This window comes from Rhodamnia argentea, chromosome 11, assembly GCF_020921035.1.
Source record: "Rhodamnia argentea isolate NSW1041297 chromosome 11, ASM2092103v1, whole genome shotgun sequence".
Taxonomy (NCBI): Eukaryota; Viridiplantae; Streptophyta; class Magnoliopsida; order Myrtales; family Myrtaceae; genus Rhodamnia; species Rhodamnia argentea.
This window is the reverse complement of record NC_063160.1, coordinates 23,082,053-23,108,037: the sequence shown is the minus strand read 5'-3', so window position 1 is coordinate 23,108,037 and position 25,985 is coordinate 23,082,053. Positions and strand designations below refer to the sequence as shown.

General features: G+C 42.5%; 6 protein-coding genes, 1 long non-coding RNA gene and 1 other non-coding gene across 13 annotated transcripts; 3 read left to right on the top strand and 5 right to left on the bottom strand.

Annotated features, from left to right (window-relative positions):
- The first annotated feature begins 232 nt into the window (after positions 1-232).
- Positions 233-14,047, top strand: LOC115751104. Of its 2 annotated transcripts, XM_030688824.2 has the most exons (3): positions 11,149-11,584; positions 11,686-11,697; positions 13,499-14,047. In XM_030688824.2, exons 1-3 carry the CDS (start codon positions 11,388-11,390, stop codon positions 13,716-13,718), a joined length of 429 nt encoding a protein of 142 aa, XP_030544684.1. In that variant the 5' UTR covers positions 11,149-11,387; the 3' UTR covers positions 13,719-14,047. The 2 variants fall into 2 exon arrangements, with proteins under 2 accessions (XP_030544683.1, XP_030544684.1); XM_030688823.2 differs by lacking the exon at positions 13,499-14,047 and adding an exon at positions 233-268 and having other exon boundaries at positions 11,378-11,805.
- LOC115751102 (50S ribosomal protein L27, chloroplastic) lies at positions 4,335-6,992 on the top strand. The gene is made up of 4 exons (XM_030688820.2): positions 4,335-4,377; positions 4,474-4,810; positions 6,518-6,619; positions 6,708-6,992. Exons 2-4 carry the CDS (start codon positions 4,511-4,513, stop codon positions 6,885-6,887), a joined length of 582 nt encoding a protein of 193 aa, XP_030544680.1. The 5' UTR covers positions 4,335-4,377; positions 4,474-4,510; the 3' UTR covers positions 6,888-6,992.
- LOC115751106 lies at positions 5,842-6,163 on the bottom strand. The gene is made up of 2 exons (XR_004016576.1): positions 6,047-6,163; positions 5,842-5,914 (listed from the first exon to the last, which is right to left on the bottom strand). It is a non-coding gene; the product is annotated as an uncharacterized LOC115751106 (long non-coding RNA).
- LOC115751101 (zinc finger protein 511) lies at positions 7,682-10,815 on the bottom strand. The gene is made up of 4 exons (XM_030688819.2): positions 10,534-10,815; positions 9,506-9,570; positions 8,844-9,042; positions 7,682-8,279 (listed from the first exon to the last, which is right to left on the bottom strand). The coding sequence occupies exons 1-4, from the start codon at positions 10,657-10,659 to the stop codon at positions 7,941-7,943; spliced, it is 729 nt and encodes a 242-aa protein (XP_030544679.1). The 5' UTR covers positions 10,660-10,815; the 3' UTR covers positions 7,682-7,940.
- On the top strand, positions 10,864-10,945 carry TRNAS-UGA. Its single transcript has one exon. It is a non-coding gene; the product is annotated as a tRNA-Ser (tRNA).
- LOC115751105 lies at positions 12,208-12,567 on the bottom strand. Its single transcript, XM_030688825.2, has one exon. The coding sequence runs from the start codon at positions 12,474-12,476 to the stop codon at positions 12,270-12,272; it is 207 nt and encodes a 68-aa protein (XP_030544685.1). The 5' UTR covers positions 12,477-12,567; the 3' UTR covers positions 12,208-12,269.
- Positions 14,048-14,628: 581 nt separating the features above from the next.
- On the bottom strand, positions 14,629-24,485 carry LOC115751103. Of its 3 annotated transcripts, none has more exons than XR_004016575.2 (2): positions 14,758-15,550; positions 14,629-14,659 (listed from the first exon to the last, which is right to left on the bottom strand). XR_004016575.2 is itself a non-coding variant. In XM_048272172.1 (2 exons), exon 2 carries the CDS (start codon positions 15,090-15,092, stop codon positions 14,880-14,882), a length of 213 nt encoding a protein of 70 aa, XP_048128129.1. In that variant the 5' UTR covers positions 15,093-15,112; positions 24,452-24,485; the 3' UTR covers positions 14,629-14,879. The 3 variants fall into 3 exon arrangements, 2 of the variants coding, with proteins under 2 accessions (XP_048128129.1, XP_048128130.1); XM_048272172.1 differs by adding an exon at positions 24,452-24,485 and having other exon boundaries at positions 14,629-15,112; XM_048272173.1 differs by adding an exon at positions 24,448-24,470 and having other exon boundaries at positions 14,629-15,112.
- Positions 16,096-17,220, bottom strand: LOC115751161. 3 transcript variants are annotated; one of them, XM_048272170.1, is made up of 2 exons: positions 16,589-17,220; positions 16,096-16,351 (listed from the first exon to the last, which is right to left on the bottom strand). In XM_048272170.1, the coding sequence occupies exons 1-2, from the start codon at positions 16,977-16,979 to the stop codon at positions 16,248-16,250; spliced, it is 495 nt and encodes a 164-aa protein (XP_048128127.1). In that variant the 5' UTR covers positions 16,980-17,220; the 3' UTR covers positions 16,096-16,247. The 3 variants fall into 3 exon arrangements, with proteins under 3 accessions (XP_048128127.1, XP_048128126.1, XP_030544776.1); XM_048272169.1 differs by having other exon boundaries at positions 16,096-16,354; positions 16,592-17,220; XM_030688916.2 differs by having other exon boundaries at positions 16,096-16,353; positions 16,611-17,220.
- Positions 24,486-25,985: the final 1,500 nt, after the last annotated feature.

The window sequence follows — 25,985 nt, the reverse complement described above, 5'->3', positions numbered from 1 at the left end:
ATCGGTGACCATCCTAGTTCGGTTCTGGGACAGTCCAATAGAACCGGTAAAGTGTCTAATGTCTCGTGATATCCAAAAACAACACAAAGCATAACCAAAAAGCAAAACTGTCCAAGACTCTCGCCAAGCATCACCACTGAAGACACACACTCTCTCTCTTAATCAGGCAACCTAAGTATAAATATGGAGGAAACCTTAATAGAGGGAATCGACCTCATCAAATGTCAGAGAGAGAGAGAGAGAGAGAGAGAGAGAGAGAGAGAGAGATGTGTTTGTGCGCTCAGAACTTTTGCGATGTGTGCGAGAGAAAAATCATGAAAGAAGAGAGACCCTCCACTATGATGCTCTGTAAATGAAGGGACGGCAAGCTTCGTCAAGGGAAATGGTGGCGCTGCGCAAGAGCTAGCGTTGAGCGGTTGCCAAGGGTTGAGAAAGGTTTTGGTCTCAGGGTCTGTTCTTAAAAGGTGTGATCAGTAACATAGTGTCCATCTTTGAATGGTAGGACTCAACCTCATTAACCTAAAGAATTAAAATCTTTCAGTCCGAGCGGTCCGGTTTGGTCCTATACCCCTTGGAACCAGGAATCGGACCGCCGCCCTCTGAATCGGGAACTGGACCACCTGTCCGGTGTGGTCCGATCGGGATGGTTTCCGGTTCGGTTGGTCTAACTTGCTCACCCCTACTGTAAATTGCTTATGAATCGCTCATCTTAAGCTGGTGATGATGGCGATTCGATTGTCATTAATTAGAAGAACATTCAGATGATTAGAGTAGTAATGACACATGAGACTCGCTTCATTCAAATTGAACTTATTATTCATAGTGGACCTTAGAGGTGAAGCATGCATCCACGGAATGAACGAATTTAAACCCTCTCATTTGCTCAAAAAAGTCTTAAATATTTTGCATTTACGTCAATTCGGTCTTAAATTTTTTAATTATACCAATTAAGTCTTGAACTTTTTGACAATTTCCTATATAATCCATTCAGTCAATTTTAGCCTGAAATCGCTAATATTAATGTTGTCCGTCCTACGCGGTTGGCCGGCACTAACGTGCACAAAATTTAATTTGTTTTACTATTTTTTCACTTTCTTTTTGTTTTTACTTTTCTTTTATTTTTTTTTCCCAACCGTGGGTGACGTCGGGCATCGCGCCACTCGCCACCCACAAGCAAGGGGGTGAAGCCCTCGCTCGGATCTAGGCAAGGCCGGTGGGGCCTCTCGGCCACAATGCCTAGAGTTGTGCAAAAAAAAAAAAAAACAAAGTAGGAAAATTCAAAAATATGTTAAAAAATTACCCGATCTTCTAATTTTAACGGTCCTTTCCAACTAGGAGAGAAGTAGGACTACCACTAAAAAGCCTCCTCCTCATCATTTACTGCTATTTCTCGCTTCCCCAGCACACTCTTAATATGAAAGAATCTGTCCACATTAGTACCGATTATACCACGTAGGACGGATGTCGCCAATGTCGGCGTGTTCGGGCTAAACTTGGCCGGGTTAACTACATTGACAAATTATCAAAAAATTAAGGACTCAATTTGTACAATTGAAAATTTTAGACATCAATGTAATAAGTTTAAAACTTTTTTGGTACTTTTCCCTTTTGCTAAAGAGTAGCTTCGTGTCCTCCAGGAGGAGGAAGAAGACATACCTGAATCAGTACAAACCTCCCGAATAAAACCGCCCTATCTTCGCTGATCTAGTTGGCCCGAAGCGGAAAGTCCGGGTGCAATCAATTTGATGTAAAGAGGTAAGCATGGTCATTACAAAGGTCCATGATGTTTGAGGTCATTGTGAAGGGCCCACTAAGGATTTGGGCCCATTCTAATTCAATTCAAGCCCCTCTCAGTCGAATGCAGTCTTGTTAGTAGGGCCTTCATCTAAAACTTTGTCTATCTTTATGTATAGGCTGACACTAATGCTCCATTTTGCTTCCTAAAAAAGATGGATTGTATCGCTTGAAGTAATTAGTCGGCGAAATGTTTTTTGATTTACAACGACAATTAATTTATGAAAAAGACGGCAGTAAAAAACTCGTTATTCCACTAATCGGCTTGCACCGTTTCGAGATCTTGGTGATTGATCTATCGCTCCGGCGGTCAACAACGCGAGATCAAGTAGAATCTTGATTTAATTACCTCTCCAGGCTCTCTCACCAAACCCCCAAGAACGACAAGATTTAGGTCCACTGGTCATATGTTTGGCCACGTGCTTTCCGAACTTTGCTTATTTAACCCGAGCGATTCCGACCTGAATCGATCACAAAACATAATAGACGACGCATCATCTGCTATCTTTATCTGCGAGGAACTCGTGCCAGGTTATATTGTAATCCGGCCACTTTGATGTGCGTGGGAGAGGATGTCCTAAAGCGGAAGTGGAATAGCAATAAACAAGTCCCACTAGACATCACAGATCTTCTTTTCCGGTTCTTCTTATCCACAACAGGGGTGGATTTTAAGAATATAGAATGGATGTAGTAGAAATAATATTTTTTTAGAAATATCTATTTCCACGAGCAATGTCAGGCGATACCGAGTAATATCGCTTGTCAAGAAAAGATTTGGAGTCTCGTCATGAGAAGTTTAGGGTTTGTCAAGAGCGTTTAGCTTGACGAAGAAAAACCCGATAGACCCAATTCGAGAAACCCTTTAGATCTTCCCCAATTCATGTCAATCCGATGCTTTAGGAAGAGCGAAACACATGTATATTATACGCAAAAATTAGATTGATAGACCACACTTTAGAGCAATTATGATTCCCTAGCAAAGGAGAGGGTTTAAATTTGTTTGTAAACATCGGTTATCTCGTGCATAATTGATTACGATACCGTGCTAGAAAATTTTAACCTTAGAAAGAGAGTTTAAACTGGCCAGATGCGCACACGAAATGGATGGGGTGGAACCCCACACCGGTGCCGTGTCGAAATGTCTGACTTAAAAAGCTCAATGTAACTAGCGAAAAGAGACTGTAAAGCATATGAACCCCGTGGTTCGGCGACGCTGACATATTTCAACAAAAACTTAATCCATCATTCGGTGTTTTAAAGTTTACGGCCCAATAGTTTGTCACGGCAACTCCGTGGGCCTCCAAAACTTATTAGATTGGTCATAGGTTCATTAGCTTAGATGGTCACGGAACACTTTGACTTTATGTCAATAGGGAGGTCTACCGGTCGACTTCAATCTCTAGAAGGGCCTCCCAATTCGCGACACGCATAAACATAACAACGGACGATGCTTGTGTTTCTAATGTATAAGACGAGGATCCTCTTTGATGCAGAACATAACGAATGAGATGCAACGCGCGACTTCTTCCACGTTCGGGGCTGATGTCGGATTTGCGGTTTCGATCTTCCAAACATGGTGCATGAGCTGAGTAACATAGAAGTTCTTACGAAACAATGTATCGAGTCAAAGACTCGTCCACGCTAGTCTATTGGGATGTGTTTCATATTCTCCAATGACGGAAAAGCACGTGGTTTTTGTTCATGAATAGCTACCGCTATATATATACTATTTTTCACTTGTAATTGAGTAATGTAAATGAGATGTGTAATGTGCTAATTATAGTGGAATTCTCTGCTGGACGTAGCCCTAGTTTAAGAGTGAACTAGAATAAAATCTCATATTTCGATTTCTCTTTCTCGCTTTACGTTTTATTTCGATTTGATTATGCGTTGAATCATAACATAGTCAATTTCTGGATATCCCTTTGGTAAAACTTCTTGTTCTTAGGATGCGCTTGTTTTATTGAAAAATTCGTGATAAAGGAAAATAGTTTTCATAGAAAATATTTTTTTAAAAAATTGTTAGGTTTTCATTTGTTTGGTAGTATAGCGAAAATGATTTCTTTCTTGTCAAAATAAGAAGTCATCCGCCCCCCCTCCAATCCAAATTTATTGTTTTTAGTTCATATAAAATGTTTTTTTGTGGATCAATTAGCTATTCTTCATCCAAACATTGAACATTCGAAAAATAGTTTTCCGTAAACCAATTTGTTTTTTTTCCCCTTATCTAGACAAACGGAGCCTTATTGTGTTGGGTAAATAGCACAAATGATCCCTAAACTTTTCCTAACGACATTGCACATTGACTTACAGTTCATGGACACATTGAACAAATTTAAAGTTCAGAAATCACACTGTACATTAGACCAAAAATTTGAGAGGCCATTTGTGTCGTATTGTATTTAGCACCATATATAGGATTACCCATATTTTTCTATCGCGTCACCGGATCGTCATCGACGGCCCATATTGTGGGCCCAATTGTATGCACTTGCAGCCCAATCCAAATAAAACAAACCACTTCTGTGATGCTCTCATCTCTCTCTCTCTCCATTGAAGAGGAAGCAGCACTCGAAGGATAAGGTGTGCCACAACGAACTCCACCTCTGCACATAGCGACACGCGAGGCTACTCATTCAAACAGAGTCCAATGCGTCTTTGCCATTGACTTGCGCACAGAAGCTTACTCGATTTTGTTGCAGATTCGGAGAAGAGCATGGCCACCGCAACCTCGCTCAGTGCTCTGAACCTGGTAGGGTCGTTCCGGGGACTCTCCTTGTGCTCGAGCTCTTCCACCTCCTTCGCCGGAGGCGACTTCGGGCCCGTGGCCGCCGCCTCGAGGCTCTCCGTCCCTTGCCCGGTGAAGTTCCCGCTGACCATCGAGTGCGCGCACAAGAAAGGGGCCGGCAGCACCAAGAACGGCCGCGACTCCAGAGGCCAGAGGCTCGGCGTCAAGATCTTCGGCGACCAAGCCGCGAAGCCTGGGGCTATTATCGTACGCCAACGTGGTACTAAGGTAAATTGATTTGCTTGTTTGTGTTCATTAACGATTCGGGTTGGAAATTATCGTGTGAATTGCTTACGTAGCGAGACGGCGAGTTCGTAGCTGATTGTGTTCGTTGAATTTTTGTTATCTGCAGTATTTTTCTGTTCAATTGTTTCTGGTTTTTACTTTTTCCTTTGGGAGAGTCGTCGCGTATTGAATTTTACGAGGTCAGAAATGCTTCTTATTGTGAATGTTAAGGGAATAGCTAAAGCCGTCGGTGTGCTTGAGTAGAATGGTGTTTAGTGGTCGGAGCTGAGATTTCGCGGGCTTCGAAGGATGTGTAGCTCTCAATTCTACAGAATGAGAAGATAGTCTTATCCTCATTTATCCTACTTTTGTGCTGGATAATGAAGATGAAGGCCATTTGGACGAAACTAAGAGATTGACATGAGCGGAACCATATAAATGTGTGGACATATTCCCATGAAAGCAAGTAGTAGGTGATCTTGCCTGGGAGGAGAGTTAGAGCTTGAGTGAGTATAGGTCCTGCCTTTGTTTCGACGGATGGCCTGAGGACCTACGAATCATTTGATAATTCTGGGTTATGTGTGTGATCCATATTATGGGAACTGATGATTTTGTTGGTAAGAAATCCTCTGTTATGCAAGAGGATCATTGGGAGTTGATTTCACAGGATGTATTCACTTTTATGAGGTACATTTGATGAGGATATCTGGGCGGTTCAATGTCAAACCTCGTGTCCCATAATTGTTTCCCTAACAAATTGGCCTTGAAAGTATCTAAACTGCCAATATCTATCTCTATACTTTCCTAAATAATGTAAATCCCTTATGGGAAAACTGATTGAATGAGTGATTCAACAAGAGATTAGGGTCGAATTGAAAAGAAACCCATGACTTAAGTGAGAAGCATGAGCTGCAAACAGATTTGTCACTTATTTCTCTTAATTAAAGCCGCAGGTGAAGCAATCATTTCGATGACATTTTCATTTTTCACGGTTTCCAGGTTGAGCTAAACAATAAACCCTTTTTCCTTTTTGATTTGGCAGTTTCAAGATTTAGAGCGAGTTATCTTTGTGGAAATAATTTAACCAAATGTCCTGAACTTCTCTGCCTTTTATTTTTATATAATTATTTATTTTCTCTCAATCGGTCTTGCTTTCATTTTATTTATTTTTGGGTTCATTGACTGCCGACCCCAAGTAGTTTGGGATAAAGGCAATGTTGATGTCCTCAACTTCTCTACTGGTGGTAATAGATTAGTCATGAACAATGTGCAAATCAAATAATTGTCTCTGCCCTAAGGACAAATCATGGAGGAAAGATAGCAGATAAGCATAGAAAGCATAGTGGAGTTGGCATGCTACTCGTAACATGCACTGGCCCTTTAGATTTCCATAGTTAGGTACTAGTGCGGGATGATGATGTGCAGATGTGTCTTTGGGTCGTTCCCGCAGAGCTGAGCAAACAGTCTGGTGGGAGGGTAACAAGTGGCCTGTGTGTAAAACTAAAATCTGTTATGGGAGTTGTTGAGTGGTAGCCAGTTTTCTCCTCATTTATGGATTCATTTCTTCAGTCTGATTTTTACATCATTACTTGTTTTTTTAACATTTTAGTCATACAAATGTCCTGTTTTGGATTGGTGTTTGGGAGTTGCTGTTTATACCCTTCGATTTGATAATTATCCACTCTAAAGTTCTCTCCGAAACTCTTTCAGTTCCATCCTGGAAATAATGTGGGACTTGGCAAGGACCACACCATCTTCTCTCTGATTGACGGACTAGTCAAATTTGAGAAGTTCGGGCCCGACAAGAAGAAGGTCAAGTCAAGGACAAACTTTACGTTATGCACTTGAGAGATGGTACGTCTATACGACTGATGTGTCCTTGCTTTTGTCTGAGTTACAGATAAGTGTATATCCAAGAGAAGTTCAGCCCGAGAACCCAAATAGCTACAGAGCACGAAAGAGAGAGTACTTCAGGTTGCAGCGTGAACGTAAAAAGGCAAGAAAGGAAGGCATTGTAGCTGAACTCCAGCTAGTGTTAGCTTCAGCTGATGATACTGCAGAAAGCAATCCAAATTGTTGATATTGCGGCACTTTTCCCCTTCTTTGCAATCAACGCTTTCTTTGAGATGTACAATGATCAAAAGTTTTACTACATCAAATTCCTTCATTTATGATTTGTCTTCCCTTGCTGATGAACCTTTAGCTCTGCTCTAACTATTAGGGTTGGCATTATCCTCCAAATCAAGAAAATGATTCAAGTACTTTATGCACATATAACGAATCTGGGTATTTGGAATTACGGTGTGGCCGGTGCACATATTGCTTTTCTGGTGCTTCTTGGAAGCCATCTGACATTAGGTATATTTGGATTTAGAAATATTTTGTGCTGAGCATACAGGAAAACCTTCTTTGGCGTTCCAAAACCTTGGAAATCCAACTACAAGAAGATAAGCAGTCTGATACAAGATTTCTCTCTTTATCTCTTTCCTTTATTTTTGTCTTGCGGAAAATTTATGAAGAATATCGTGATCTAATAATCACAAATTCAAAACCTAATGATACAAAAATGAGCGGCCGAACAAAACGCAAAAATTATCTTTATGAGACACATTTATCTACCACGTTAGAGTTCATGACCACACGTCTTTGTTTCAATCGACACGTAAAAGCCCAGGCGGCCTCATCTCTTGATTATGAATGATAGTGTCCTTTGTTCTTCCTTGGGTTTCCTCTTGCACCCTTGACGAGAGAGAGGAGTCTCCATCAACATCCATAACCAACATTGTAGGAACCTCTTATACCAGGATGCATTTCGAACATGGCCCGTCACAAAACTCGTGGAAAGCTTGAAAATTCGACTGATAGATCGCAAAAACAACATGACAACTTTGAGAAGCTTGATGCAACGCTCCCACGAGTGCAATCAAAATCGTAGATCATGACTAATATACAACCAGGAAGCTCTTCCACGAGCTTTCAAAACTTGAATTACTGTTCTTCAGTTAAATAGGTCATGCTATACAGAACCGAAATTGGAAAAACTCATCAAAACAAATTATAGAGTGCATCCCCTGAAACTCAATTTAGCGCAATGACTACTGCTTCAGTGCTTTCCATTAGAATCCGGGGATTCTTATGTTCTCTCACGCTGAATGGCTCGAGGTACAAACGGCAAGCCTCGTGTGTGGCGACGACCAAAGCTGATAGACGTAGGAGGATCTGAAGTGCTTAATTTGGAGACTGCGGAAACAAGTTCATCCATGGCTTCATTTTCCACTTCCATAGCACTTGGAGCTACCTCTTTCTTATGAGTGACCTGCTTACGATGGTTCTTCTGCCTTTGCTTCTTAGATGGATGAGCCTTTTTGTAAAACTCAAAGGAAGTGGGGAACTTATGCTTGTCGATTAGGTGCCGTTGTCGAGCTTTGTAGGTTTTGAACTTCAATCCACAGCCTTCCACCAAGCATTCATACTGTTTCCACAGAAATAATAGATCTATCAAATATGGACAAGAAAATATCTGTAAGATCTCACATGATAGGAAAAGACATATGATGCTCGGTTCCACACTTCGATCATTCTTGACATGTTTCTATAGAAATGTGAGTCCCCAAAAGGTAAGAGCACTATGCTTCAATTGTTGGAGGGTGGTTATGTTATGACCTCACCAATGAGCCAGGTCATGTCACCTAGAAATGACAGTTGTCACAAGTTCACCACTGTTCTACAATCAAATTGCAATATGGTCTTGTTGTAAACTCCAAGCTACAGATGACATTAAGAAGGGAAGAAGGCCGACAAACAGGGGGATAAGTCAAAGTTGGCCAGTTTCGGGGCTTAGCTCATGCCTCATCAACAAAAGTACCCAACCCCTCGATAGTCATGAGAAAAACATAAGTAGCTTGCTTGGAGCAAAGCTTCGGCTAAAAACTATATAATGCCAATAAGGGAACATCATACAAGTTTAAAACACCCTAACTAATCAAACATAGAAACACCAAGCCAGAATATGTCTGAGCTAATGAGCAAAACATACCATAGCAAAACCACGAGCAACCTTTGCTTGAAAGAAAGAATCATGTGCTTCTGATACATGTATGCTGAGGAGTCTGGATGTTGGGTAAACTCTGGAGCAAACCGAACAAGAAGCTGTATGCCGTGCATTGTAATGATCTTCAAAGTTCTCTAAAGATGTTAAGTGTGCACCACAGCCAACAATTGGACAGAAAACTCCCCTGAAAGGTATATGTCGAGATGTTCACACAGAGAGTTTAAGAACTCAGTGACAATGTCCTAGAATATTGTGCATAGCCAAAAATAAAAGATACCGGCTAAACAAAATATCACATTCTTAATATAAGAAATAAGCGACCACTGTCCTAGAATATTACACAAGTCACTGGAATCAGAGCCCTAATGAATGGACACGAAGCCTGGGAATTCTGGACAATTTTCTTTTTATTTCTTTAATTGCTTCAACGAACAAAATGAATAGCATCATAAAATTGTTGGATGCTGCTGAATATTTGTGACAAATGGTCTACAAAAAGGAGATCAACGATGTAGCAACTGTTGAGACAATCATTGAACAAATTAATGTTTGCAAGATACCTATCCCAAGCAAGCCCATAGAAACAGATGTGACCATCACTAAAAGAAACTAAGCAAAAAGATTGACATGCTTGAAATTCTTAGCACCTGCTTTCCTCATCCATCAAGTTCTGAAGTTGATGCCTCTCATCTTCAGTTATATCTAGTGCAACCTGAATATACGTAGGAAGTGAAAGGCAACATTTGACATATAACATGTAATTCCAAATCAGAAGTAATTGCAAAACATACTCATACAGTAAAAAGAAAGGTAACGACCAATAAATGAGTGGCACACCAGAAGAAGCATATCATATGGCAGAAAACATACAAGTAATGAAATACAACCTCAAGTCGTATTTCTAATTCGTCTAGTTACTCAGTCTATCTACATTGAGAAGTATGATATGACTCAATTTCAACCCCTAGAACAAAGAAGTTGGCACTTAGCTAGCAAATTGGCGAATATAAGCAGGTTGATTCAACTTCAGTAATTATTCAGTGGGAGCAAGAATGATCGAAACTTGAGAAGTCTGATTTCCACACAGTGAATTCCACTCTGAACAACATCATTAACCTTCCTGTGTCCTACTCATTGGTGAATCCACGTACAATGATTTTCCGCTAAATCTATGAACAAATCTGATGAATGATATTCAACATTCTCCTAACCACGTCTGATGTCTCTCGATCGACCTTGAAAACTTACAGTCCTCCATCGTTTGCAACTGCATGAAGAAATCTTGAAACATTTCAAAGTCTCCATTGTCGGGGAAAAAAACGCGCGTGCACGACTCAGTTTCAACACCCACAACAAAATGAAGTGGTTGGCAGCTGACACTCAGAAATCGAAACTGACGAACATAAGCAGCTCGCTTCAAACTCGAGACATCCAATTCTCGATAAGCCAGATTCGAAAGGCCAAATCCATCGCGCAATCATTCATTACGACCTCCCCGTGTCATCTTTCGCCGATTAATTCAGGTACTCTAATCATTCAACTCGTTCCATATTTCTGTTCCGATTTTTCCAGGAAAACCGCGAATCGATGAAACGAAAGAGCACTCGAGGTTCTAGACAGAAAATCCTGGAGCTACTACCAAGCAACGAAAGCGGAAAGGAAGAAGGAGAGAGACCTGCTTAGCGAGGAGCTCGCGCTCGACGTTGCCGGAAGAGAAGAAGGCAGAATCGGGATCGAACCTCCGGCGAACCGACGTCCAGTACGGGAAACCCCCGTCTCCTCTCTCCTCCATCGCTGCCATCCCCCTCCTGCTTCCACTAACGTCGCGGTGAAGCTGCAACGGCAAAGAGAGAGTGGGAGAACGTGCCTGGAAAGATGGGAAAATCCTTTCGCTCGTCAGCCTTTCAAATCAGAGAAGGGCAAAAGTGAGAAAGTCTAGGCGTTGTGGGGACGACTTAGAATCTATTCAGTTAATAAAAATTACATTGTCTAGAATGATCAAATCGTCGATATGTCCGAGTGGTTAAGGAGACAGACTTGAAATCTGTTGGGCTTCGCCCGCGCAGGTTCGAACCCTGCTGTCGACGTCTTTTTTTTTTAATCTCTCATTCATTGAGATCACACCTTTTTTTTTTTTTGTGGTTTGAATGAAAAAGGCAAATTTGAACTGTCCTCCACTCCACTCCACTCCACTCCACATTTCGAGTCGAGATGGCAAAAAAAAATTTGTCGTTTTGGGGGAAATTATCTTTTTGCAGAGTCGAAGTTTCCTTCCAAGGTACACACACGCGGATCACACGGCAGCATGTGAAAGCCCAGCTCGGAAAGGAATTTTTGAAACTCGATTAATTAGTTTTGGAACAGAGCATAGCTTCATCCCCTAAACTTGCTCCTTTACCATTCTGCCCCAGACGATAATACCTTGTCTCCTCCTCAAACAAAGCATCCCCTCCTCGTCTTTTGCTCTCTCTGGAAGTGGAAACTAAACATCACACTCGCTCGGCACGGGAGGGAGGGAGAGAGAGAGAGATGTCGGACTGGGGGCCGGTGTTCGTGGCGGTGGTGCTGTTCGTGCTGCTCACGCCGGGGCTGCTCATCCAGATCCCGGGCCGGTCCAGATTCATCGAGTTCGGCAACTTCCAGACCAGCGGGGCTTCCATACTCGTCCACTCCATCCTCTACTTCGCTCTCGTCTGCATCTTCTTGTTAGCCGTCGGCGTCCACATGTACATCGGCTCTTAGCCTTCCCTGTTCTCCTCCTGTCTTTTTCTATCTGCTGCTGCTTGGAAAGACCTGGATGATTTCTCTGCCGGATTTACTGCTAAAGCTTCAATCTTTTGTTTCTCTCTTTTGATGGAGTTTTGGGATTCTGACGAATGTTTACATGGATTGGGAAATTGGATTCTATTTTGCCTAACGAAACATTACCATCATATTTCTGGATCTACCCTTTATTTGTATCCGCCTAACAATTACAGACTCTGTTTTGGATTGTCATGTAGTCACTTACTTCAGTGTATTAAACTGTGACACCGAGACTTGTGAATGCTTACATACTAGTAACTCTCCACCTTTGCTGAGCAATGACTCTGGTATGCTCAGAATTTCGAACTGTAGAAAAGGGGGAAAAAGCATAATTTTAAGTTCTCGGGTTTGCGTCGGTTTCATCGCATCATATGACATGGCTGATGTTGCTAGAGCTCAAGAACAACACAGAGGGTTGGTTGCAAATACCTACAATCTAGTATCAATTAACAACCTAAACTCTGAGAGAAAGCCAAGCAATTTCTACTCAGTTTCACGTTACGAAAAAATTGAAACCAAGTGAATCAGAGGCTACGAGCAGAGAGAGAGAGAATCCACAACAGTACCTATATTTAGGATTATTTAGCAGCGTACTCGGGTCTCTACCTATACATACAAGTGGATGTGAAGAACAACAAAGAACAGTATCAGAAGCAGACCGTACAGAACAGCATGCACAAATATGGAGGGTAAGCTAGTCTTCATGTTCAAGAAGTCCACCGGATGATTCTTCCCCGGCATCTGGACCACCATCCCCGGCGAGAGGAACGCAAACAGGGCCGAAGCGATCAGAGGAGCAGCCCAATCATTCATCCTCTTGCTTCTGAAAGTTTCCTCTTTTCCCTTCAAATTCAGGCCTCAGCTAACCCCAACAAAACAAAAAGGGGGTAGTGCAAAAACAACAAAAGCATCAAAATATAAGGCGTATGAAAAGGGCATCGGATGCCACATGGCCCATAAAAGAAGGAACTGGAATTTCATAAAGGTGAAAAAGATCAAATTTTTTAGCTTCTTTTTAACCCTTTTCTGCGATTTTCTTATTACCCTGCTTGGATAACGCAAAGGGTATCAATTTCCACTCGATGAGCTGATGGAGATAGCTGTCCTCCAAAAGCAAAGAGTAATCGATGGCAGGGCATATATCAGCTAGAGACTCAATTAGAGTCCAACTTTGGTGTTACTTAGTGGCTGATTACATCACATGCTGTGAAAGCCATTGAAGGATCCAGTCAAAATAACATAATAAAAGCACAGATGGACATGAAGATAGACACACTCGAAGCTGTTTGATTTGGTCTGGTGGGCCCACGAGGGAGACCAAAGGTTCAAAATTTTGGTAACCGGTATCATGTGAACCATTTTAAAATCAAACCTTTGGAGCTTCTATGTTAACAGCAGTTGGTGACAGAGGTATAGCACCAAATGGTGCCGCCATTTGATGGGGCTCTTGTCGGCTCTGTTCAACGAAAAAGGAGATTAATTGAACTTTGAAGCACATTTCGAGGTAATTATTAAAAAAAAAAAGAGAGAGATAGAAACACATCATTATCATCATCTTCTTCATGGGCAGCCCAAGATCCCACAAGCAAGTCCAGCCCAATCAACTCTCATCGTCTTCTTCCTCTTCTTTGCTCTTCCCAAAGTTTGCCAGCTACCCAAAGCACCAGTTGGTAAGAGGGGACATCCCCATCAAGTAGATCACCTCAAAACTCTATTTTCCACTCATCGTCGACATCCTGATCATCCTGCATAAGAAATCGCCAGACATTACCTTTCTTTTCTTCACATTCAGACGCCCCAAACACAGTAAACAAGCAAATCAGAAGATAGGAGAGATCTTCAAAAATGGCGGATTGGGCACCGGTGCTGATAGGAGTGGTGCTGTTCGTGCTGCTCCAGCCGGGCCTCCTGTTCGAGATACCGGGGGAGGGCAAGCGGGTGGAGTTCGGGAACATGAAGACCAACGGCAAAGCCATCGCCTTCCACACCCTCATCTTCTTCGCTTGCTACTCCATCCTCATCTTGGCGCTCCACATCCACATCTACACGGGCTAATACTAAAGGCCGCACCTTTGGTCTCCGAGATCTGCGTCCCTCTGAAGCCTTATCTTCAGCAAAAGGGAAAAAAGATCTGGTCTTGGTCCTAGATTTTGTTAGATCTTTTGTCCCTTTTGGGTCTTTGGAATATGCCGCTTTGCATCTGGATATTTGCGAATGAAGTTTTGCTTAGCTCATCGTCAGGTCCATTTCGAAATAGTTCTCTTAGTTTTTTTCCTGTTCCTCTTTCCTATATCATTCGCAGGAGTGTCAACTTGATTCTTGATCAGGGAAAGCGGATGTACCGTTACTTCGGATTATCAGTTCAGACACTAAATTTGGTTTCATGGCACAATAAATCTTGACGTTTAGAAAAAAATGATCAACTTTGGCGATTGTTTCGCGAATGGGGGCTGAGTGGCCTGCCCTGCCCAACGTTGGAACAAATGGATGACTTTGCTCTTCAATTTCACAATCTTTACTTAATCAGGCAGTTTTTCCTGGCAAAGGCCGTGCCTCTGTTTTTTTTTTTTTTTTTAATCCCTTTTCTTGTTTCCTCGTTGCATCTTAAAAAAGAGGGTCCTCGTCTTTCTTCATGTCAATCTGATCAATCCCTCAATCATAAGAAACATTCTTACGAAATTTGAGTATTTTCCATAAAGAATTTGACTCCGGGGAGTAAACAAACGAACTTAAGTGCCTCAGTTTGGGAAATGCCGTAGATTTTTCATTTATTGCCGTAGCTACACGTTTTTTGTGCCAAGTTCTTGCCTCTCTGTTTCTGCCCCTGCTCTTCGGTCGAAGCGTGAAATGAAATGATACAAGTCACGAGGCAGAATGGAAATGCAGGAAGCATGTCAAATTGATTAGCAATATAAAGCTCGTCTTATCTTACACGACCTTTATGAAATCAAAGGTTTCATAACAGTTGAGAAAAGAAAAAGACAGCCTCATCCAATGGATTACAAGTATGACCTAGGCAGGGGAACTCTGTTTCTGTGTTAGAGCTTCCTTGTATGGCCTAGCTGAATATTTGCCTTGAAGAAAACAGTAAAAGGGAATCTTATATGAAGAAATAACAAGAGAAAATAAACAGCACTAAAAGATATCCATGATTGAAGGCAGCGCTCCGGAGAAATCAGCTTTCGGTGTTGAGCCGCCGCCACCGCCTAGCGAGGATCAACTGACATGGATGTGAATGCCGATTGCCACGATCAGGATGGTGAGTATGCAAAAATACAAGATAGCATGAACCAGGATGGAGATACCACTTGTTGCCATGTTCCCGAACTCCACCACCCTCGCTCTCGCCGGTAACTGGAACAGCAATCCCGGTGACAACAGTATGAACAAAACCACCGCTACAACAACCGGCCCCCAATCAGCAGACATATCTCTCTCTCTCTCTCTCTGTACCCCCACAAAATCAGCAACTGTGTAATCAGTTGTTTGCTCTTGAATTTGGGTTATAAGAAATGCAGCTTCCCAATAAGTAGAGAGGAATGAAATTTCTTAGCAGAGAAGCACATGGAGGATGCCAAACTTGGTGTCAGAGGACACTCCCGGTTTAATAGCGAAGCAAAGTATGCCATGACAGTAGTGGGGTTTGCTTTAAGAGATCAAAGAAGCATCTTTTATTTATTTCCACAACTCCCCATTATTGATACATCAAAAAAGCTGCTTTTGCTAGCCTTGCAGATTGGGGGAGGTCTGAACTTTCCTTAAAGAAGTCACAGAAAAATCAGCAGGGTTTACGTCTCAGGGTAACATGGTGGAGTCGAGACTCCGACCGACTTTGACTACATGGTAACCTTGTTCTGGCTGCATCAGTTTCGGGTCTAGACATTTCTACGACCATAAATCCAACAAAACAACCAAAACCAATGCCGTTCTAAAAGCATATATTTAAGGCCAGCGACTGATTACATCACACTGGCGCTCTCCAAAAGCAGACTCAAGTAGATTGGCAACTAGTGCAGGATGTTCCAAGGCCTCCAAACGATCAACCCACAACCTCTTCCTACGTTCCTGCCCAAGACCAGGAACTCACCCAAGAATACAACCATCCAAGTTCCAGCTGAGTTTCCTGCATTCAGAGCTCTACTGAACAATCTTCGCTCCATTTCCTGCCATTAATCAGATGAACAAACCCACCGAAGAAGTCGTGCGTCGCAGACCAAACTCTTTCCTGAGATTCGCTAAAGTAGTTCGACCTTTCATTTTGGTAATTCACAAAGAACTGGAGGTGCAGAGTGGCATTGGCAATTAGTACAATAAAAAAGGCAAAAAAATTCTCTCATTTTTCTGTGTTACGGGGCTCTTTATGTTGTTTTGGCTTTAAACATGGAGATTTGCCCCTACCATGGCTTAGGTGATAAGCAACACGAGAAGCACACACCAGGACCCTAACCGCCTTTCCACAAAATGGGGACAGAATCAGTCAAATGAGAATGCTATGCGACAATGGAGAAAGCACACAAGATTGGCCGCCTTCCCTTTGAAACTTGCAAGCCAAGTCATACAGCATGCATCATCCGCTAAAACTTGTCACGAGCAAACCGATCGAGCTGACCTCGAACAAGAGTTCAACGTTCCGCCTCTCAATCCATCATCTGGCTGGCTGCACGTCTCGGCTCGATGGAAATTTCCCGATCGGCAGAACAGTTGCCGACAAAGACAGAGCAAATTACGTGGCCCTCTTCTTTTCAGCATTATACACAACCGATCAAAAAACTAGTTTCCAAGAGTTCAAAAGGTCCTCTATAACTCCGTCTAATAGATTTTTTATCCAGCAAAACAGGAGCACCCACCAAGCTAAATAATTAAAAATCCCAGCGAATGATAGAGTAATCAAAAAGATACTTTTCACTTCTTAAATTGAGAAAGCAATCTGGTCGAAAGAGAAGCTACCTTATAGGCCACGCCGCGCAGCGAAGAGGCGGAGCACGGTATAGCCCGAGCCAACACAGACAGAGCGGACACCATTCCCGCCACGTAAAAGAACAAAACCAGAAGGACGACCCATGGCATCAAAATGAGCCCGATCACAAACGTGACCGACCCGAAGAGCATTAGAGCCAGAGAAATCCCCACGAAGAGCGAGGCGGAAGCGGCCGGAGAGACCTGCGCCATCGACGCAATGGCGAGACGCGGCTGCCCCGAAGTGGAGGCGGCCACCGGGAGCGCATTCGGGGGAGGGAACTTCATGATGTGGGCGATCATCGAGCAGAGCTCGTGCAACGCCCTTGACCGATCGTCTTGCGCATTTGAGCTTCTCATTGTTCGTGCTTCGATTTACCGGCCCTCGTGAAGAGAGGTCACGCAATCGGAAGAGAAGTTCAGAGATTCGAGACGATGGCCTGAGCTGAACTTGTCGATCCCTCCGACTCTGAGAGAGAGAGAGAGAGAGCGAGAGAGCTCGCCGGAGATGACGACGTTGGTTGGTCGGTGATGCTCGGGATGTGTGCCCACCCACCGCATGATCTTGCGCCGTGCGGGGCCGGGCCTGGAATGCGGGCCGACACGGATAACTGGCCATGCCTGGCCTGGAACAAAAAGGGCCGGGCCTGAGTTACTGGGCCGTGCCTCGCCCGGCATGCACTGCTCACTGGCCATTACCGAGCTTTCTCATTTTTTTTTTGGTCACAGAGCTTTCTCATTGACTTGCACTTTTCGTTTTCACTTAATTTAAACTTAAATGTTTTGACCCAAAAAAAAAAAAAATTTCTAAACTTTGTTGAACATGTGCACTGTGATTATTTTTAATCCTAAACACACGAAATTTTCACAGTATATAATTGTTGACATTTATATATCCAGCAAAGGATTTCCGTACTTTCCCGTTGATGGGGAATATGAACCGACATCTCAACATTTTATACATAATGACCCACTTCATTTCTATAAATAATTACCTAATTATAAGCACATTTTGTCATGGAAGTGGCTTGCTGCGTTATATAAATTTCAAGAATGACATGATATGATGTTGAGTGAATACTTTTGGAGGAAGCACAGTTCTGGGATGACACTTCTTCTGTATCTTTTCCTCCCAATGCAGCATTTGCAATGCATAAGCTTTCGTCTAACAGGACAAATACAGAGGTCTATGTCCGCCTCTGTCAGCTGTCTTGGTTGAGAACTTGCGACTTGAGATGACAAAAAGGCAAAATCCTGGGAGCTACTTATGATTGTCACACCCTAGATCGAAGAGATAAAAATAAAAAGGGAAGGATTCAGTGGAACTGATCTTTTCTAGCATCAGTTGGTCTTCGTGTATCATCAAGCGGTTATTCTACCTGTGCGAGCTCCGTGATAGCCAATTCATCTGACTTCCCTCTAGACCTAGCTGCTGTCGGTCCTGTGTTCGAGGTGCCTGGGACAAAGCATGAATGAATCGATCAGTGTGCTGTGGCCCAGCTTGGGCAGGTCACCGAAATACATCGATTCAGTTGCCGGTGCCGCCGAACCATGTTAAGAAACTCATCAGAGCCCTCCTGAGCTCTTTGTTGCTCCTGACAAATTAAAAGAAGGCTTCGATAAACGCTTCGACTTGATACAAAGTTCATTCAACCGGGCGCGAGGTAGTGTGCATTTCATATTGCAGTTCACTGAGGGAACTTTAATCTTCCTGATTGCCCATAACGTCATTGTCTATCGTCACATGTAATTTTCTGTTTGTAACTTCTGCTCCATGTTTAACAACAATGGACTTTTACCTCGACTTCTATGATGATCCTGCACTCAACCCTTTTTTTATTCGTGTGGATCTGTTTGGTGCTCGAGGATTCTCTTTAAACTGCGGGAAGAGTAGATGTACAAACACCGACGGATTCCACTTATTTAATCGATCACGATCCTTCATTAGTAACGACGATAGTCATTCCCTATCGGGAATGGTAGCATACATCAAATGCTAATTCAGTCACATGAAAAAGTAAGTTAATAGTGAATCTCTATCTTGAACTCAGCACCCACGTAACCTATGGTAGTACGGTTACCCGTTGACGCTACGGTATTCATACAGCTTGCCTTTGCCGGAGAAGAAGAGGAGAGGGACCTGAAAGTGGCAAGAGGACCACGAGCTCCTGGGCTTTCTTGAAGAGCCCTTTGCTTCTCCTGGAGAAGATCAGCTCCCAGTTGTTCTTGTCCTCGATCTGCTTCAACTGCACCTTCCTTTTCCTCATTCCTCTTCAACTCAACCCAACACAGCACAGCCCGAGTTCAAGGGACAAGAAAACAATCTATTTGAGCCTTATGTCTTACTCATCCGTACATTATTGGATCAACTTCCGAGAGTATTGTTCTTTTTTACAGAGAGGGAGGTTTTTTTTGCTTGTCGGCTTGCATCATTGCCCAGCATGCATCAGAAGAACTGATCGAATCGCGTTTTTCATGTCATTCACTTTGATTCTTACTTTTCCACGAAAGCCCTGAAGATGCAACGTCCCTGCAAGTAACGAAAGTAAGGTGTTCCTTACCCATGACACATCTTTTAGCAACAAAAAGGTTTTGTTGGGACCTACTGGAATGAGAAATATTAGAGGTTGTTTGTTGTTTGGTATTGTTGTAGTAGAGCAACTACGGCTGTTAACTTGAAGAACACTTGTAATTTTTAGTAAGGGTGTTTTGTGGACACATGACAGTTGCAGGACCGGCGTAGCTGTTCTCTTCTTGCTGGCAGAATGGGTTATAGGCTCGGCAGGGTCTGACCATTGGCTTCGCCAGGGCCCTCCATGCTTGAACTTGAAATGAAGATGGAGGAGACCCTAGCACGAGCGAAGCTGTTTTGATTCTCAGGCTTTGGAGTCATGTTTCCGAAAAAACTCGGATTTAGCATGAGTCCATTCGAGAGGAGTTTCGCAGAGCCAGGAAGTAAGATGGAACCGTTACTTTTTTTGCCAGAGCCCTGCTCAGCCCTCCCAAGCACAGTGTTTGCAAAGAACCTTGGAAAGGAAGGATGAGATTCTTCTTTTCTCCTTCCCTGATGGTAGCTTCTTGTGCACGGAAGTGGGAGTGATGAGTAAAAGGTAACTCTGGCGAATTCTAAATGCTAAAGAACGAGCAAGCAGTTCAGGGGAAAATGATTTACCCCCATCCCCTGGTTTGGACCACTAACACCTCGAAGGAACATCTTAAAATCCATTTAAAATTTGAACCCACTGGACTAATAACGCCCCTGAAGTGATTCCTGGAAGAAGAGCTGTCTGTCTACCATGCAGCACATAGGAAGTGCACATCAATTGCTGCAATAATGTTACTTAGTACAAACACTTAGCTCGCTGTCCAATTAGTGCAGTTCATTTATATGTCCTGCACTTGATCAGATGGGTTATAAAAATTGCGCGGTTCACAACATCATGTGTTCATGTAATTCTTAGGTCTCGTTCATTTCAAAGCTAACCAATCACCAGAACTGGAAGGTTTGGCTTTTTCCCCCATCCACTTCGCCATCTAGTTTTAATCCCGGTTTAGACTCATAATATAATGACCTACTTTGATGCGCTAGCACAACCAGTGTGGCCGGGTTCAAGTTAAGCGACTATCGAATGCTGGGAAGCAAATTTTACTGGGATCTGATTCTGATATGTTCTTCAGACTTGCAATAGTAGCAACACCAATGGCCGAGGAAATGAACAATAGTTAGAACTAGCAGATCCTTGAAGGTCACCAGTCAATGCAAAGACTTAACAAATTTTCGAACAGCTATTCCACCAGACAAAAGTATTCATACAATAGTAACTTGGGACTCTAGTCGGAATTGCAGATCACAATGACCATGCGACTCTACAAAGTAAACTTAGAATTAGCATTGTTCACTTGTTCAGGACTAGTAATAATGAATGACATTGGCGGCCACTAGGAGACGACCTCGGTTTTCTTTTTCTCGGAGTTGACTCGCTCGAGCTTGAAGCGCTCCTGCACAGAAGCAATGTAATTTGCGGCCTTCAGATCAACGCTCTCGTCGCCAGGCATGCTGAACACCGTATCGAACTGGCCTATCGAGTCGTAGCCCTTGTCAGGTACCATGTAGGAAACCCTCTGCGCCTTCGGCTGGGAAATCACGTCCTGGCGGACCACGAAAGCCACCGTGGTCGTGGCAGCCGACGGAGACGACTGCCTCGAAGTGACTTTACTGCTGTACTGCACCCCCGAGGCCGGCAGTTTGGCCGCCTTATAGAATGGCAGCCCCAGTTTCGCCTTGATGAAGCCCCGACACTTGCTGCCCGAGTCCATGCTGATCAAAATCTGTGTAGTTTTAGGTCTTGAGATGAGAGATGGTGCGGATTTAGCTAGTGAGTACAAGCTGTGGTACCAGAAGTGGATATATATAGTGGATGCTTGGGCCGACTTCTTTAGTTAACGGGGTTTTCGGATAGACACTGAGAATGATAAATTTGCTAGTTGCTGTTGTGGTCCCTCCATTGAGATATCTTGAATCAGATTTATCTTAAAATCAAAGTTAACAAGAGCCTGATGATTGATTTGGGGTCTTTAAACAACTTTCTGAGATTATGCTTTTGATATTTTTAAGTGGATACGACTGTTCAGATATGAATGGATTGGGGGAGGGGAATCAGGAATCAATCCTAGACCGAGGATTCGTTCATGGTTCGATGTTTTGGTGTCTTAGGAGACTTCGCTAATAGCATAAGGTTGCAAGATATGCTTTTTCATGAACAGTTTGCGCTCTAGTTGTCCGCAGGAGAGCCTCACGAAGCTGTCCTCATGTTAGCTACTTTTTCAGAAGCACGAGAGTCGCGCGCCTGCGAGGACTAACATTTTTTTTTGTTCCCTTTTCTGAGATTGATCTTATCTCATGTTGTTGAAGTATCTGTGCACTACTTTCACAGATAGTGAATGCCAGACATGCCGTGGTCCATGTACCGAGAGCGAACGAGCAAGTGCTTTGATTAGACAAGACAAACCTAACTGGAACGATTAATGGTTTGTTCTCCGTCAGCCGCTCGAACAGTTCAGTGTCAGGAATGAGAATCTCAGGAATTTATCATAGATTAGACGAGAAACAAAACCTAGGTAGAACGATCTAGTGCTGGTTTTCCTTGGGCTTCAGGGACGGTTCAGCGTCAGGAATGAGAATCTCAGGAATGGATCATCCCACCGGTCCATCAATTTCACAGAATATGGACTGGAATAAGGAACCTAAGACTCCTGGCCTATGATCGCACTGCTCTAGCAGTGTTCAAACTCGGAAGCATATTCCAGTGGCTCAAACCAGTCATTCGTTCCGCTTAGTCGAGCAGCAAAAACCAAAGATGTCATCAGCTAATAATACACAAGCAAAGATAGGAAACGCCCCGAGCTTTCAGGTTCGTGTATTGGGTTTTGGGATGTGAATGATGTCTCTGTCGAGTATCGGAGCCCTTCGCACTTTCCTGTGAAAGCACAGGCTGCGGTCGGTTAAGGATCCTCTCCAAGTTGCGGTGTTTGCTTTACTCGGACACGCACTGGACAGCGATAAAAAGCCGCCCAGCGTTCCAGGATAAGATATTCCCCGGAAACCTGCTCGATCCGTCGCGGTCCAACCCGGTTCAAGTGGGCACGAAAGTGGAGGAAAAGAGAGATGCCCAAATCTCCCAGGGGGCTTCTCCCCAACGCCATATCAGATCACAGCCTCTCTTCATTTTCCCTTTTGGTTCTTTAGGATGAACCGTATCACCATTCGTTTCTTTTACAGATGAAAATTGAACATTGATTTCGTCGAATAAGATTGCCAATTGCCATTTGCCAAATGGGGCCTTGCCATTAAAGCAAAATATTGGAAAAGGTTACCGTCGTACTTTGACTGGTGCACGGCTGAATACCTTTAGAAGGGATCATCTCCTTTTTCCTTTTTTTTTTCTTTTCTTTTTATTTTTTTTTCTATAAAGTTGAGAATATATTTGTGGTCCGACAAGTGACGACGCTTTTCCACACGATCTACTTGGATTAGGATTAGCAATGGAATTAGGATGCGATGTTGGAACAAGGAAGGGAACGTTTATCGTTGCTACAACATTGAATCGCTCGTTAAGAAAACACCCTTAATCCAATATCATTGTTGTGAGTCGAAAGAAAATGCATATTGTGGTGTGGATAAGGTGAAAGTGAATGGATAAATACAAAAACAGCGCATGTGGATGAGGTCAAAGTGAATAGACTATACGATCACCTCGTTTTAGGCGATCGGGAAGAATCGGCTAAGATATTCGCCTCTAGGATCGGTGAAGATTATATCGAGTCCAATTCGCTGCATCGAGGCATCGATCGAGAGTTAAGGTGGTCAGAGAGGCCCCTAAGTCGGTAGATGGTGCTCATTGTTTTATCGATGGAATTCCACGCAAGAATTAAGTATGATTGGTGCATTATGTCAATGTCAAAAGTTCATTTTTGACTCGAAAACAAGAAAGAAAAAGAGGGACAATGGTATGATTTGCATGTCCCGCGAAGCCATTAAATGAGATTTTGTAGGACTATTGTTAATTGTTATGAAAATATTGGATAAATGCATGGTTTAATACTTAATTATTCTATCATATTACAAATAAATTTAGGAGCGACCAATCTGTTTCGATATGTAATGCCACGATAAATAAATTTTAAAAAAAAGTGGGGTAAAAAAATAAAGATAATTTGACATTGTTGTCCCTATTGTATCTTTGCAAAATGTGACCTCATTCTCATTCCAAAAGCCCACAAAATCAGACCTTCGGGATCAGACACACTGAAAATGGGCCTAGGCCCAAATAATCTCAAATGGTTTCATTCTTCCCAGGCCTATCGTCCAGCGACAAGATCGACCCGACCCGTCCAAATCGATCGGCCAAACTAAGGCACCCTCCGTTGACCGAGATCAATGTGCTAAGCTCGGAAACGTCGTGACACTTTGAAAGATCCAACAGGCTTAACCTATGCCTTCTCTCTTTGTTTGTCTGAATGAGAGATTATGCGTTAGTCACATAACACATTCTCACACTTGATAAGCCCAATTTTTTTTCCCCAAATCAATAATTCGCAACGAATTGATAAAGTTTCCAACAACTTTTTCCAAAAAGAAACTCTCGCGCAATTGCAATATCATAGTTGCCTTGTGCGAAATCAACCGTGCCCGCAAATGATGTAGACACTACATTACATCGATTTGTTTTTACCGTGGCTACGCACACCATCAAATAATTGTCGCGTCGCTACGCTTGCTGCTTTCTCGTGGACCTACATTGCTCATTCACATTGTAGGCGAATTGCCCTATATTAAGGTTTCGTTTGTTTCGCGGAGATGAATGATTTTGGAAAATATTTTCCTAAAGATGATCGCTTGTATCGCTAGAAATGAAGAGTCGACAAAAAATGTTTGCACTATCAACGACAATTTATGTCTGGACATTTTCGTGGGTGATAGAAATATTTTTAGTCCATTCGTTTTTGCAAACGATACAAGCATTCATTTTTAGAAAAACGTTTTCACGATCATTCATTTTTCGCATGACAAATGCAGCCTAAGAATTCGAATCCAAGAAAGGAAATTATACGAAGATACATGGACGATGCTACGACGACACCGACGGCGACTCAATAATTCAATGGATTGGAAACAACGAAAGAAGGAAGAGAGAGAGTGTGTGATTGGCCGTTTAGGTTGGCGAAATTAGATGCAGAGTTAACGACGTTAGGTGCGAGAGAAAGAAAACGAAAAGCTGTCCTTTCACCCGCTTTAGCAAAAGAACCGAGATTGATTAAAGAAGCGATTCTATCTCTCTCTCTCTCTCTCTCTCTCTCTATGAACAGCACACTTCTCTTGATCTATATATGAAGCCAAGATATCCCAACTCTCTATTCCTTCCTTTCTCTCCCTCGGATTGCTTCTCTCCATCTCAAACATCATCTTGATCCTCCTCTCGTCATCTCCTGAGCTTGCTCACCTAGCCCGACGATCGTGCATTGCGCTCCGACGGTCTGAACTTTTTTGGATGCGTCGATAACGGTCCCGATGGGGTTAATCTCTGCTGATTGATCTCGGCATTTTCTTGTTGTGCGATGATTAATATGTTGGCACGGTTCAATCAAATCAAAAGCTCTCGACATTTTGGGTTGAATTCTTTCGTTTGATTGAGCCGTGCCAATATAGGAATCGATCTTTTTTTCCTAGGTTCGAACTCGATTCTCATTTACTTAATGCCAAATGTGGGATTGAGGGAGGCGAGCGGGGACCGGTGCAACCTTTACCCACCGGCATCAGCTGCTCAGGCTTAGTAAAATCTCTACTTAACGTGTATAATTATCTATGGAATACATTACAAAGATGATTGACTTAGTAAAATCTCTTCATCGATTTTTATTTTTATTTTTATTTTTGTCTGTCTTCCGAGCAGGCCTACGTGAATGTGGAGGTGATCAAAGGGTGGGCGGTTTAGTTGGTCACCCAAGCCCGAGAGATAAACGGGCGAACTTGCCCAATATCCTCACATATGCAAGCCCAGCCGGCTCATCTTTGATCTTACTTAACCTGAAAATTGTTATGTAAGTTTTATGTGAGGAACGGGCTTGAGCAACGCATAAGGAAAATGATACAAATAGTTTCTAAACTTTGATCAAATATATAATATGGTCTTTGAATTTTAGGTCAATATGAAATGACATCCATGAAATTTTCATTTGTTTCATACGATCTCTGAATTTCTTGTGTTAAATGTGATCCTTGAACTTACGTTACATGTTCAATCACATTTAACAAAATAAAACTGCATAGACGATATTGGGCACTAGGCTAAAGTTTAGGAATCACATTGAAGAAATTAAAAATTCAGGGACAACATTGCACTTGGTATCAAAATTCAGGGACCATTGTGTAGCTATCCCAAACACATAAGGTAACTAACATATGAGTTGGTAAAGTAACATAAATAAGAATAGGTAACTAATAGATAAGTTGGTAAAGTTTTACAGAAAGGAATAAAGGTTAGTAACTAATTCAAATGAAAATTGGTAAATTAATAGTAACCAAATGAAAGAAAGTTTTAAGTCACACACACACAACCACACACATATATGTTGAGGTCTATATAATCGTTGATAAGTTTAAGCCGTTTGTGAGAAAGATAAACAGGAGTTAGTAAATGATTTCAAAAGTTGTAAATTAAATAATAAATAGGTGTTGGCAAACAATTCAAATGAGAGTTAATAATTCAAAATTAGTTAGTAATTTAATCTGGAAAAAAATTGTAATTTTATATAAGAGCTGATAAATTTACGGTATTGGTAAAAAAATAAAACTTAGTAACTTGCAAA

Coding starts and splice junctions, on each gene's coding strand:
- LOC115751105 (XM_030688825.2), bottom strand. CDS start 12,476: ATGAATGATTGGGCTGCTCCTCTGATCGCTTCGGCCCTGTTTGCGTTC.
- LOC115751161 (XM_048272170.1), bottom strand. CDS start 16,979: ATGAGAAGCTCAAATGCGCAAGACGATCGGTCAAGGGCGTTGCACGAG. Junction 16,352..16,588: donor AGCTTCTCTTTCGACCAGAT/TGCTTTCTCAAT, acceptor TGTTCTGCCGAT/CGGGAAATTTCCATCGAGCC.
- LOC115751102 (XM_030688820.2), top strand. CDS start 4,511: ATGGCCACCGCAACCTCGCTCAGTGCTCTGAACCTGGTAGGGTCGTTC. Junction 4,811..6,517: donor TACGCCAACGTGGTACTAAG/GTAAATTGATTT, acceptor AAACTCTTTCAG/TTCCATCCTGGAAATAATGT. Junction 6,620..6,707: donor TCGGGCCCGACAAGAAGAAG/GTCAAGTCAAGG, acceptor TCTGAGTTACAG/ATAAGTGTATATCCAAGAGA.
- LOC115751104 (XM_030688824.2), top strand. CDS start 11,388: ATGTCGGACTGGGGGCCGGTGTTCGTGGCGGTGGTGCTGTTCGTGCTG.
- LOC115751101 (XM_030688819.2), bottom strand. CDS start 10,659: ATGGCAGCGATGGAGGAGAGAGGAGACGGGGGTTTCCCGTACTGGACG. Junction 9,571..10,533: donor GCGAGCTCCTCGCTAAGCAG/GTCTCTCTCCTT, acceptor ACGTATATTCAG/GTTGCACTAGATATAACTGA. Junction 8,280..8,843: donor TTGCTCGTGGTTTTGCTATG/GTATGTTTTGCT, acceptor CTGTGGAAACAG/TATGAATGCTTGGTGGAAGG.
- LOC115751103 (XM_048272172.1), bottom strand. CDS start 15,092: ATGTCTGCTGATTGGGGGCCGGTTGTTGTAGCGGTGGTTTTGTTCATA.